At 35.6% G+C, this 14,896-nt stretch overlaps 1 protein-coding gene across 1 annotated transcript in view; it reads left to right on the forward strand.

Moving 5' to 3' along the window:
- DOK6 (docking protein 6) overlaps window positions 1-14,896 on the forward strand; it is a 416,007-nt gene that overhangs the window by 260,945 nt on the left and 140,166 nt on the right. The window contains exon 5 of the mRNA XM_024133945.3: window positions 12,260-12,449. Within this exon, the coding sequence (XP_023989713.1) occupies window positions 12,260-12,449 (190 nt within the window). The remainder of the gene's footprint in view (window positions 1-12,259; window positions 12,450-14,896) is intronic.

Here is a 14,896-nt window from a genome sequence, read left to right on the forward strand (position 1 = left end):
ATGTGTCACTACATTAATAGGTCAAGGGAGAAGATCATATGATCATTACAATTGATCCATAAAAAGCATTTGATAAAATACAATATGCATTTATGAAAACAACTCTCAAAAACCTCGGAATAGAAGGGACTTTCTCAAACTGATGAAGGACATCAATGTAAAACCTTCAGAAAATAGAATTCTTGAAGGTAAAATATTGACTGCTTTCCTCATGAGATTGGGAATAAGGAAAAGATATCCTCTCTCACCACTTCTATTCAATATTCTACTTACTCTACTTAAGGTCCTAATTTGTGTGATATGACAAGAAAAGAAACTAAAATTATAAAAATTAGTAAGAAAATAAGAGGTTAAGATAGTGTACCTTGAAAAGACTAAGGAATCTATGAGAAAGCAACTACAACTACCTGAATTCAGTGATGTTGCAGGATAAAAAGTTAATATGTATATATTTATATGTATATATGTGTGTGTAAATATTATATAGATATAACTTATCTATATAAATATATATAACATTTACACACATATATATTATCAGTGAACAATTACAAATATGATAGTATCATTTATAATACCATTTTAAAAAATCACATACTCAGAGATAAAATCAGCAAAGACCTCTACCGTGAAAACTAAATACTGCTGAGAGAAATGAAAAGACATCTAATTAAATGTAGTGATAAGCCATTCATGATTGGAATAGTCAATATTGTTAAGATGTCAGTTCTCCTTACAGTAGTAACCTATTGATTCAACACAATTCCAATAAAAATCCTGAAAGCCAGCCATTTTTTCTAGAACTTGACAAGTTAATTTTAAAGTGTATTTGGAAGGCAAAGGACCAACACTAGCCAAATGATCTCAAAAAGGAAAAGCCAAGTTGGAATGTGTACCCTTTCTAATTTCTGGACTTATTATAAGTGACAGTAATCAGGACAGGATAGACAAATAGGTCAGTGGAACAGAACAGAAAGAAAATGATCCACATATATGGATCAGTAATTTTTGACAAGGGCGCCAAAGCCCTTTTTCATAAGCTTATTGGTCATTTTGATGAGAAAAGGAATATTTCTTTAATAAATAGTTTTAGACTGACTGGATATCTATATAGGAAACAATGAACCTTAACCCCTACCTCACATTATACTCAAACATCAATTTAAGGTGGATGCAAATTTAGGATAGACTAAGACTTCTTATATAAAACACTGAAAAAAAAACTGTAAAAAGAAATAATTTGGGCTTCATCAAAATTCAAACCTATGCTCCTCAAAAAACACCATCCAAAAAAGTTAAAAGGCAATAAGTAAAAAATAAAAATGGAATGCCACAAACTGGAAATAAATTAGTGACGTGCAGAGCTTCTGGCTCACAGGAGGCTACTAAAATAGGCAAAAATAACCTGCAGTGTTAGAAATCAGATCAGTGGTTGCTTCTGGGGGCCATGGGCGGCTGGAAAATAGCATAAGGGAACTTTCTGGGGTGACAGAAAAGTTGTATCTTGTGTATTTGTCAAAACTGAATAAACATTATAAATAAATATGAACATTTCATTGTGCTTCAAAATACCAGTTACTGTAAAAAATAAAATGCTAAAACTGCTATGAGCGGGTAATATAATATTTAACCTTTCAGTAACAAAGGACTTATTAGAAAAATTAAAACTATTTTCCATTTTCTGGCCATAAATACCATAAACAAAATTAAGGAAACCTGAGATGAAGTCTTTGTCATAAACATGGTAGAAAAATTTGTAGTATATAGAATTCTTCAAATCAACATAGAAATAGTAAACCTAGTTTAAAAATCTGGCAGAGGACGTTTATGTAAAATGAATATATAAAATATAAAATATGTTTTTTAATTGGAATATGGATTGGTAAGGAATTTCTGGAAAGCAGTTTGGCAATGTGTGGTTCTTAAAAGAGTTTATGGCATTTAATCCAATAATTCAGATCTTAGTACCCAATGTAAGTTAATAATCAAGGGTATTAAAATGATCCAAAATGTATATATAAGAATAAAGTAAACCCTATGACTCAATATAAAATGAGTGAATTATTTAGCAAATTAAGCTGAAAGTTGGTTATTTTCTTGTAGCCTAATTTATATCAGACAGAAGTTGACTTAACTTCAATATTCATCAAATAGATAATTATTAAATGAAATATGGCATAGCTGTACCGTGGAATATTATGCAATCGTTAAAATTATATTCCCAAGGAATACTTAATAGCACCTGAAAATTTTATACTGTAGTAAAGGCAATATAAAGGGTTCAGTACTTTATATTCTGTATGATAATAAGCACAATATATGTGGATATGTTTGTATGTTAAGATACAGATTACTTTAACAGATTATCCCTATACGGTATAATAGCAGTTGAATTTTTAATGATTTTCTGTATTTACTACAATGAACATGATTTACTTGGAAATGCAGATAAAATGCTGTCAACAGTAATGTATTTGTAAAAAAAAGAAAAGGAAAGAAAGAAGGAAGGAAGGAAAAAAATAAATTAGTTCCTGGGGGATTAAAAGATATTACTGGGTTTTTTTTAAAGTGCTGCCATTTGATACAAGAATTGCAAGGATTCCAATTCACAGTGTCCATGGAGCAGATGGCACCTGGCAACTGCATTTATTGCTATTGCCACGTTATAATAAAATAAATTTTGACAAATTTCAGCACTCTGGTGGAAATGGCGTCACAATTTCTGAAGAGTTCCACAAATGTTGACAAGCATAAGTCATGCTTTGTTTCATTGCTGGTTTAATTGCATTATACAGATCTCAGGATGTGTCTAAATGTGCAAATATCTGCTTTCTCAGTGTGGCTCCATTTCTAAGGCTGCTGAAATTGAAGGCTGACCACTGCAATAGCCCAATATTACAGCCATTTGGAGACAAGAATATAAAGTTCAGAATGATCTTGAAATATCTCATTATTTTCTGAGTAATATCTGGTTCTATTGAATTTTGTGGCACTTCATATGACCATTAAAAACAAAGCATATTGTATCAAACAATGGAGTGAACCTAGATTCGAAATTGAGATGAATACTCATTAATAAATTCCAACACTCCCAAGCATGCATTTAGTTTTTCAAACACCAGATTCTTGTGGACTTACTAATTAGTGGTTAATATTAGACCAATAACTCTGGTCCTTTGACTAAATAACATTTAGTAGACTGTTTACTAATTTAGTATTAATATTTAAATTTCATGTTTGGAATTGGTATGTAACAATTGTTAAATATAGAGCCTAGAGTGGGACTTTCTTGCTGTCTCAGAAATGTACTGCAGCCCCAGAGTGGTGGATAATGGGTGAAAAGCACCATGAAATTCTAAAGAGCAGGCTGGAAGATTAATTGAGGAGGATTCTCTCATAGGAGAAGAGCGGAAAGGAGGGGGTCTATCCCCCTCCAAGCACAATGAAGGGGGAAAGACAAGAGAACCCCTCGTAGAATTTGGCCTGTTCGCCAGATGGGGGTGTTGATCTCTCACCCAGGCAAAATTCAAACCTATGCTTCTCAAAAAACACCATCCAAAAAAGTTAAAAGGAAATAAGTAAAAAATAAAAAGGGAATGCCACAAACTGGAAATAAATTAGTGACGTGCAGAGCTTCTGGCTCACAGGAGGCTACTAAAATAGGCAAAAATAACCTGCAGTGTTAGAAATCAGATCAGTGGTTGCTTCTGGGGGCCATGGGCGGCTGGAAAATAGCATAAGGGAACTTTCTGGGGTGACAGAAAAGTTGTATCTTGTGTATTTGTCAAAACTGAATAAACATTATAAATAAATATGAACATTTCATTGTGCTTCAAAATACCAGTTACTGTAAAAAATAAAATGCTAAAACTGCTATGAGCGGGTAATATAATATTTAACCTTTCAGTAACAAAGGACTTATTAGAAAAATTAAAACTATTTTCCATTTTCTGGCCATAAATACCATAAACAAAATTAAGGAAACCTGAGATGAAGTCTTTGTCATAAACATGGTAGAAAAATTTGTAGTATATAGAATTCTTCAAATCAACATAGAAATAGTAAACCTAGTTTAAAAATCTGGCAGAGGACATTTATGTAAAATGAATATATAAAATATAAGATATGTTTTTTAATTGGAATATGGATTGGTAAGGAATTTCTGGAAAGCAGTTTGGCAATGTGTGGTTCTTAAAAGAGTTTATGGCATTTAATCCAATAATTCAGATCTTAGTACCCAATGTAAGTTAATAATCAAGGGTATTAAAATGATCCAAAATGTATATATAAGAATAAAGTAAACCCTATGACTCAATATAAAATGAGTGAATTATTTAGCAAATTAAGCTGAAAGTTGGTTATTTTCTTGTAGCCTAATTTATATCAGACAGAAGTTGACTTAACTTCAATATTCATCAAATAGATAATTATTAAATGAAATATGGCATAGCTGTACCGTGGAATATTATGCAATCGTTAAAATTATATTCCCAAGGAATACTTAATAGCACCTGAAAATTTTATACTGTAGTAAAGGCAATATAAAGGGTTCAGTACTTTATATTCTGTATGATAATAAGCACAATATATGTGGATATGTTTGTATGTTAAGATACAGATTACTTTAACAGATTATCCCTATACGGTATAATAGCAGTTGAATTTTTAATGATTTTCTGTATTTACTACAATGAACATGATTTACTTGGAAATGCAGATAAAATGCTGTCAACAGTAATGTATTTGTAAAAAAAAGAAAAGGAAAGAAAGAAGGAAGGAAGGAAAAAAATAAATTAGTTCCTGGGGGATTAAAAGATATTACTGGGTTTTTTTTAAAGTGCTGCCATTTGATACAAGAATTGCAAGGATTCCAATTCACAGTGTCCATGGAGCAGATGGCACCTGGCAACTGCATTTATTGCTATTGCCACGTTATAATAAAATAAATTTTGACAAATTTCAGCACTCTGGTGGAAATGGCGTCACAATTTCTGAAGAGTTCCACAAATGTTGACAAGCATAAGTCATGCTTTGTTTCATTGCTGGTTTAATTGCATTATACAGATCTCAGGATGTGTCTAAATGTGCAAATATCTGCTTTCTCAGTGTGGCTCCATTTCTAAGGCTGCTGAAATTGAAGGCTGACCACTGCAATAGCCCAATATTACAGCCATTTGGAGACAAGAATATAAAGTTCAGAATGATCTTGAAATATCTCATTATTTTCTGAGTAATATCTGGTTCTATTGAATTTTGTGGCACTTCATATGACCATTAAAAACAAAGCATATTGTATCAAACAATGGAGTGAACCTAGATTCGAAATTGAGATGAATACTCATTAATAAATTCCAACACTCCCAAGCATGCATTTAGTTTTTCAAACACCAGATTCTTGTGGACTTACTAATTAGTGGTTAATATTAGACCAATAACTCTGGTCCTTTGACTAAATAACATTTAGTAGACTGTTTACTAATTTAGTATTAATATTTAAATTTCATGTTTGGAATTGGTATGTAACAATTGTTAAATATAGAGCCTAGAGTGGGACTTTCTTGCTGTCTCAGAAATGTACTGCAGCCCCAGAGTGGTGGATAATGGGCGAAAAGCACCATGAAATTCTAAAGAGCAGGCTGGAAGATTAATTGAGGAGGATTCTCTCATAGGAGAAGAGCGGAAAGGAGGGGGTCTATCCCCCTCCAAGCACAATGAAGGGGGAAAGGCAAGAGAACCCCTCATAGAATTTGGCCTGTTCGCCAGATGGGGGGGTTGATCTCTCACCCAGGCTGGCAGAGCTGTAGAATCGTCTAGTCCTGACCAGGCTGGTACCAGAGCAGTGTGCAAGAGAGTATGGGGGACAACCTGAGTTTTCAGGTGTAGTGGTTATTCTCACCATGATGAATCTGCGAGCAGGATACAGGATGCGGCCACAGCTGTTCATGGTGGCTAAATAAGGAGATAAAGGTCACCAGCTGGGCAATGCTCATTTCCACATTTGATGGGACAAATAAGTTTGGGTCTTTTCATGAATTAGCTGCAGTAATAAATTTAGCTGAAAAGATGTCTTCCGTAACTATCAATATTCTGTTCACATGAAATTTTGAGAAAAAAATTGAATTCTCTTGCTATAAAATAAAGATTAATTGAGGAGGATTCTCTCATAGGAGAAGAGCGGAAAGGAGGGGGTCTATCCCCCTCCAAGCACAATGAAGGGGGAAAGGCAAGAGAACCCCTCATAGAATTTGGCCTGTTCGCCAGATGGGGGTGTTGATCTCTCACCCAGGCTGGCAGAGCTGTAGAATCGTCTAGTCCTGACCAGGCTGGTACCAGAGCAGTGTGCAAGAGAGTATGGGGGACAACCTGAGTTTTCAGGTGTAGTGGTTATTCTCACCATGATGAATCTGCGAGCAGGATACAGGATGCGGCCACAGCTGTTCATGGTGGCTAAATAAGGAGATAAAGGTCACCAGCTGGGCAATGCTCATTTCCACATTTGATGGGACAAATAAGTTTGGGTCTTTTCATGAATTAGCTGCAGTAATAAATTTAGCTGAAAAGATGTCTTCCGTAACTATCAATATTCTGTTCACATGAAATTTTGAGAAAAAAATTGAATTCTCTTGCTATAAAATAATTTGTTAAATCTTTAAAATTATTTTGACCAGTAAGTTGTATGTAGAGTGAGTTTTACTTTATAGAAACAACTCAGTGAAATTCAAAATTATACATTGTCCAATCATTTAGAGCTATTATTAATCATTACATAATCATATATATGTGTATAAATATTAACTTTAAGTTATTTAATTTAATAATACCTAAATATTTTAATTAATGAACTTTAACAAATATTTAAGTCTCTACTATATGGAAGACCTTGGAATTGAAATTCAGAAAATTAGGGATGTCACCAAATTGCTAAAGAACACTTTTCTTATTGTGGGGCTTCTCCTTTTGAGCCATACTTGGATTTTAGGAAGAGAAGGTAAAAGTATGACTTTACACTCACCCACTTAGCTGAAGTTATTATAAAGTTTAACCTCTCCCCATGGAAAACCTGGTGGTTTTAATATTTATGAATCTCTTATTTTTCAGATATTTAGGTGTAATACTTAGTTCCATGTTCCATCCTTTCTTTTGACCCAACCTTCAAACCCACAACTTCTGAAGTATCAGGAGAAGTGGGATAGACAGAGGGGGATAGACTGCTCAGCAATCAGCTAACAGCTAAAAATTACAGGACCTTCTTTGAAAAAAGAATGGACTGGCATCCAATAGACATTTCCCAAATTTATTTTAATTAATCAGCTAATATACACAAGATGTATTTTATATTCATGCAGTCACAGACACTGAGTGTTTACTATGAGGTAGATTCACAAAATTATTCAATACCTAAATTCCAGAAGTCTGTTTTTTTTAATATTTCAATTTATTATCAAGGAAACTTAGCTGAGCAGATATGTGTGTTTTTCAGCATGGTTCTCCTTTAAAACCAGTGTTTCATCTCTTCTGTTACAAGATGGAAATTACTAAGAAACTGGTTGAAGAGCTCATCATCCTTTTGTTTTCCGTTCATTTATTTCTAGTCACTGCAGGGTATTTTGCTTCATGTCAGAAACCTCATCAGTGATCCTCTGCTTCCTGCTGCAGCTGCAAGCTCCACTTACCTCCACTTGCCAGGCTCCAGCTAATATTATATTGGGTTAGTTCCTGCCCTAAACAAGATCTATGTAAAACCTCACTGGCTGAGAAGGGACGGTTTCCGTCCTTCTCAGGGTCTCCCACATATCACCTGGGGTCTCACTATCCCTTTTCCAGGACCATTTCTCCTGAGTGTAGCTACCCTTCCTCACCAGATCTTGTCCAATTCAATTTGACCAAACCTTGTTTTGTAGCCCCCTCGAGACTGTTCTTGTGGTTGTAACCTTAACCCTGTGTCAAGGCCATTTGGGGCATGGTCTCTTCCTTTAGACCTCTTAATCCAGCCCTAGAGTAAAACTGCCCTGGTAAGTGCAACTGCAGATTCAACAACAGTAAGCATCTTTGTCGGACAGAACAATTCATCTTATAAATATTTCACCTTGTTATTGTTTTGGCCATTTAAAATAAAATTGTGTTTTCTCATATATCTATCAGCCATCATACAAACCTAAGTTTTACCAAAATACAGTTTTATGGGCAATGTGTTTGGGATTGTTCACTCTAGAATTCTATAGTTTACATGTGTGAATGCATTTAAAACTAATATTTTTTACATAACCTTTCAAAAATTTATTTCTTCACACATTCACCAGTCTTCACAGGACTTTACATTTTATTCATGTTTCAGGATATTATTATCATTATTTAGACAGCTAGTTTCTTTTCTAATTATTTTGGCTACTTGGAGCTCTGCTGTTTAGTGCTTCTTTATAGTGTTTTTATTGTTATTGTTGAAAAGGAAATACTTGGAATATACATATCTTGCTGAATTGTAAACTATCTTTCATATACCCCCTTCTTTCTATGCCTCTCTCCCTTCTTTGTTCCAACTGGCATAAGAACGCTTTCTTGACAAGTCAGTCATGAGTCAGCTAAGATAGGATTAATTTATTTGAGCAGAGATTAGAAAACAATTTTCAATAAAATGTGCCGATTTGCTCTAATGGAACATAGCATCCCTTTTCGAAAGCATTCCTCATGGTTTCTCTGATGCTGCTACTTCCTTGGCAATATTTTTAAATGAGTTTCACAAATCGACACTTCTCAAAGTGTGGTCCCTAGAGCAGCAGCGTTAACATCTCCTGGGAACAAGTAGAAATGTAAATTATCCAGCCCTGGGGTAGACCTACTGTATCAGAAACCATAACGGTGGAGGCAAGCCAGCCATCTGTATTGAAGCAGGCCCTCCAGGTAATTTTGATGCACACACTGAAACCTGAAAACCAGTACTCTAGGCAGTAAAACACAAACACAGTTTCTTAAATAAAAAGGTGACATGATCAGAGGTTGGTTTAAAAAACCTGCCTGATAGAATTATTTCACAGAGGTAAATATTATTAAAAGTCATTTTAATGGAACCAGTTTTAACTATTTCATATTGAAATGGTCCAATGGAAAACATAACAAGTTTTAGTAAAACAATGTGTTTTATGTTACTAAGGGCATAAAATAATTTCTTCAGGGCTTCCCTGGTGGCGCAGTGGTTGAGAATCCGCCTGCCGATGCAGGGGACACGGGTTCGTGCCCCGGTCCGGGGGGATCCCACATGCCGCGGAGCGGCTGGGCCCGTGAGCCGTGGCCGCTGAGCCTGCGCGTCCGGAGCCTGTGCTCCGCAACGGGAGAGGCCGCAACAGTGAGAGGCCCGCGTACCGCAAAAAATAATAATAATAATTTCTTCATAGCAAATGCAGAAACCTTCCTTCCGTTAAAATGGAATTCAAAGAAGTATAATTTGCTAGATGACTTGATGTGCTGCCCTTATCTTTATGTGCCTGGTTTTCTGCTGGATTAATTAGCCTACGTTTTCACTGAATCTCAAATCCTTGGAAATTAGCCATTAGAGGAAGATAAATTTTGAATATTTAAAAATTGGAAATAAAATTGTTTAGGGTAATTCCTTTCTTAAGATAGAAGAAATAACATCAAAAAGAAGGTAGGAGCATTCTAAACCATAACAAGAAAGGGTTGCCTGAGTTGCCAGGTTAAAAAAAAAATGTGGGAAAGTAGAAGGCAGGCCACAGGGAAGGGATGCAGGTAAGGTTCACCTGCTTTGTGCTGCCTAGAGTTGGCCCTGGAAGGACCCCTTAGGGGAGTTATCCCATCACTTTGAATTTGTTCGTAAATGCGCCTCAAAGACTTTGGTGTGTAGAGCCCTGTGTCGTGTGACTCATAATAAATTCATATATTCATTATTTTCCAGCTTTCTCCAATGGCCATTGTGATGACTGTACTTTTTCTGTGTTTATTACTGTTAGGTTTTATTTGCTAACATTAGAGCACGCAGACATTTCTGTGAAAACGTTATGGTTCTTCTGGGTCCTCTGAAATACTCTGTAGATTATGTGCAACCTTTCATGGAACATCCATTTGAAGGACACTCTATGTCACGATCATTTTTTTGTATGCTCCGTTTTTTCAGTTACAAACAATGGGTGTGAATATCAAGGGTCAGTGCAGTCTTAAGCAACAGTAAGCTTGTTTAATGATGTTTATTTATTTCAGTATTTTTTTAAGTGTTGTTATTTCTTGGCATTTTGGCAGTGAGTCTTCCGATGCTCTCTTCAGACTACGGGATTGATGGAAGGGAAAGAATTTAGAGGACTGTTTCACATTCCACTTTTATAATGACAATATTTTCCCTATGCACAACAGATGCCACTGACACATGGTTAGTTCCAAATGTAGAAGCTGAACTTCATCAAAAGTGTCTTGAGCAAAGAAAAGAATATTGCTGTTCAGGCATTAACTATAGCCCTGAGTCACTCTGTTGGGTCCAAGTTTCATTAATATTCTCATATTAGATCATACCCTTTTGATTTACTTGTAATCCCACTGGAGAGGGAACTGTGCTGGGAAAGTGAGGAATGTATTTAATGCTGCATGTAGATACTTGCACACAAGAATTTTAAGGTTTATGGAATATGTATGTGTCTATGTAGATATAGATACAGCCTTTTATTGCACATAATTAATGGGACAATGTTCTTCATTTTTCAGCTATAGAATTTATCTCATTTTGCCTTTTCTTTGGGAAATAATTGTGAAATCTATATACATATTACTTTCATGGGTCAACAACCTAAGTAGAATATAGAATCATTAGATTATTTTTGATCCCAGAATATCTAGACACTTGAACATAAATATTGTCCATACGGTTACTAAGTTTCAAGCTGTTGTGCCTAAGTTAAATATAACTGATTTTGCATCAGAAAATCCTTGTTTTACAAAATACCTGCCACTGAAAAGATTCTTTCTATTATACAGACAATTCCAGCTCGGTACCAGCAAACATACAGTGTTTAAGATTGTAGCATCATGATGGATGATAGCACATTTCTAAACATCTCACTCCTTTACAAACTGCAGCTGCACCGTTATGCCTCTCAAAATAATTCATGCAACAGCACTGCCTTTAAAGCACTATTCACAATTAAATTCAAACTCACAAAGATGTATCTGCCAGTAATTCTTAAACTTTTTGTTATCACAACTCATTATTTTATTGTAATTCCTCAATTCTTGCAGCCCATATTCATCTTGGGATAGATTTATTTCATTCATACAATTAACTAATATTTATTGATCATTTACTATAAACCAAGAATATGGTGCTAGGAACTAGGGATACTTTATAGGACACTTTGTAGGTCATACCAAGGTCTTTACTTCCTGGAACCTACCAACTAACCTTATTTTTCAAAATAAAGTGCATCTAACGCATTTAAATGCGGCTCAAGGGCTGCAGGATTTTGTGGTAACCTTTGAGATACACGAAAAGTTATAAAGCAAGGTTTGGAATCATTGCCTAATAATCAGATTTTCAATTTCAAAATATCCAGGAATGAAACAGTTACGTGCTTTCATTTTGCATACCAAAACAATGTCTGACGTTCTGCCGAAGGCAGTAATGAGTATCTGCAATTATCATAAGCTGAATTTGACCGTGAATACTGTGTGCTTTGAGAGTCACTCTGAGTGGGCACTAAATACTTCATGCCTCAAAGGTAAAATTGAGTAAGTTTTTGTGTAAGTTAAAGAAGACAAGCGGCAGGGCCCGTGAGCCATGGCCGCTGAGCCTGCGCATCCAGAGCCTGTGCTCTGCAACGGGAGAGGCCACAACAGTGAGAAGCCCGTGTACCTCAAAAACAAACAAAAACAAACAAAAAGGAGACATTCCTCACAGAAATTATTTCTATGACATCCACTTAAGATTATGTGAAGAAGCGGACAGTTGCGCCATTTGGGCAGACTCCAATTAGTTTTTTGCTCTTAAGTTCTCACTGTACAATTTAACCATTTAATCCCCACCATAGAGAATGCATGCAACAAAAAGTTGAAGAATGAGTGACTGGATTAGTGATTAAGAATACTTTAACTCCTTTTCCCATACAATAGAAAAAGGTATTGTTTCGCAGTATATATCGATGTCACCAAGGGACACGGTAACACTTTCTGAAGGCTGTAGGTAGGTATACAAATTCATACAGTACTGCCATAAAAAGTCACACCTCTTTTGGCTTCATTTTCTCCATTCCTTGTTTCTTTGCAGAGCGATTCAATGTGTATCTTATGCCTACACCAAATCTGGACATTTATGGCGAATGCACAATGCAGATCACTCATGAGAATATCTATCTCTGGGATATCCACAATGCCAAGGTCAAGCTGGTGATGTGGCCTCTCAGCTCACTGAGGAGATACGGGCGGGACTCAACATGGTTCACGTTCGAGTCAGGAAGGTAAGCTTTGAGCGCAGAAGCCACAGGCAGGAGGTCGCGGCCCTCCTGGAGCAAAGGTTCTGTCCCATAGTGCCCAGGCTGGCCGTTTCATTTCCATGAAGGGTAGAGATCACCAAATATATATCAATAATTTCTTCACATTCTTACTGATAATCTGAATAAAATTGTGTTAATTCTATGGCAGGTTAAGTACCCCATTCAAAATAATTCCCGTCTCTTACTCTGGCATCCAACCAGTTTCATCATTATCTTTATCATACAAGATCTTTGTGAAATTATTACAGTATTATATTTGGGGTGCATCCTCCTATATATTTGGTGCAATAGGATCTCCATAAAATTCAACATGTCCTTGCCAGCATTATAATTGTGGAGTTTTTTTAAGGAAAATATTTTGAAAGGAGTTTTATATAAAATTGCTTAAATAATACCTTTTAGGTTTGAGATAAGTTAATGCAATATTCATTTGCCCAGAAGTTTATGTTAATAACATTAATTAAGTATTATTAATTCAGAATGACTGAAAAAAAAAGTTGGCAAATCCATAGTTCATGAAATGTGTAATTCAGATTTTATACGTAGTATGTCAAGACAAATACATTGGTTTCTTGATCACAGCATATGGTTGGAATCCATAAATGTCTAAAATGAATGCTTGCTTCACAATCATTATTCACAGGTATGGGTTTAAACGTGAGCTTCAACCAACTGAATCAACGTCATTATGCTCTGACCCCTTTGTGATATTGTTGTCACACATCCAAGACAAGACTTAGGTTTAGGGATTCTATATAAGAGATGTTTAATGAATTCACACTTGGGGACATGATTTATCACATTTCTAGATATGAATCTGTGGCCTTATAAGGTAATTAGAGTGAAGTCACTATGTGACTAGATAGATAAATTATAATAGTTATACAACAGAATATTACCTACCCATGACACACAACTTGGATGAATCTCAAAAACATTGTTGTAAACATTATGTGTAATTCCATTGGTAGGAAATTCTACAACAGACAAAACTAATTTACAGTGACAGAAAGCAAATGAAGGGTTGCCTAGGATTGGGGATAGGGAGAGAACGGACTCCAGGAAACACAAAGGAACTTTGGGTTTGCTGAAAATGCCCTGTATCCTGACTTTTGTCAAGAGCCATGGAACTGTTTATAAATATTGGTGTGCATTGTTATATGCAGATTATCCCCCAGTGTTTTTAATGTGAAAAGAAAAAGTGGGGGAAGAAAGTTGGAGGGGATTTACTATTCTTATTTTATATACTTTCCCACTGTTTGAGGTTTGACAATGAGCATTTGTTACTTTTACAACAAAACACTTCCTCTGGAAGGAATGGGGCCAAGGAAGGGGAGAGAGCCCCAAGCATTTTTTGGAGAGGGGGTCTTGAAGCTGTGAGATACAGCCAGGCCTTTATTCCTAGGTAGGCACAGTAAAGTCAGAAGTATGTTTTCATAACCTGAGCAGGCTTTGCACTTTTTACATTTTTCTTGTAAGCCTCCGTTTTTTAATACTTTATATCATCTGATTAAAAAGTTACACCCAAACTTTTGAGGGAATAGTTGGAAAGAAAAGCTTAAAATCACTCATAATTTCTCCATCTTGAGAAAATGGCTTTTAATATTTTGGTTTATTTCTTTCCAATATATTTTAAAATCAGCATATTTTCACTTAACATTATATTGAGAAGTAATCTCTGAGTCCTTTAAAATCAAGATTTTTGTGGTCATATGGTATCTGAACATATGGCTGTACTATCATTAATTTAATATTAGGGTGTTTCCAGAATGAACTAGTATAAATAAAGCCACACTGACCGACCATCTGCGAAAAGATGTGCAAATATCTGATCATTTTCTTAGCGGAGCCTTTTTCAAGAAGAATTACTGGGTCAAAAGCTGTGAACATTTTCAAGGTTCTTCACAATATAGCAAATTGCTTTCAAGGGAGGTAGTATCAATTCACACACCCTCTAAGGGTGCAAAGAGAGTGCTCTTCTTGACCCCATAACCACAGCCTTAAAATGATGATTTAAGATGTTTCTATTTTGATAGAGGACTTGGATATCTTGTTATTTTTTTTCTTTTCTCCTTTGTTTCTTTATGTTTGGAGGTGTGTCCTTGTGTTCATTTCTATGTTTCTCCTTCTTTGAATTTTGGGTATCCTTTGCCATTTAATAATTGGGCTATTGACCATTATTCTGTGTGTCTAGTTTGTAAATTCCGGAAGATCTCACTCTTATTAGAGGTAGCTTAAAATGATACCACAGTATTGTCTCTAAGTTACGAAGGCTGGAAATCCACTATGAAGATGTCTGCGAGGTTGGTTCCCTCTGGATGCTCTGAACATTAAAGAGCTCTTTTAGGGTTTCCCTGGTGGCGCAGTGGTTGAGAGTCCGCCTGCCGATGCAGGGGACACGGCTTCGTGCC

Source organism: Physeter macrocephalus, chromosome 19 (genome assembly GCF_002837175.3).
Source record: "Physeter macrocephalus isolate SW-GA chromosome 19, ASM283717v5, whole genome shotgun sequence".
Lineage (NCBI taxonomy): Eukaryota > Metazoa > Chordata > Mammalia > Artiodactyla > Physeteridae > Physeter > Physeter macrocephalus.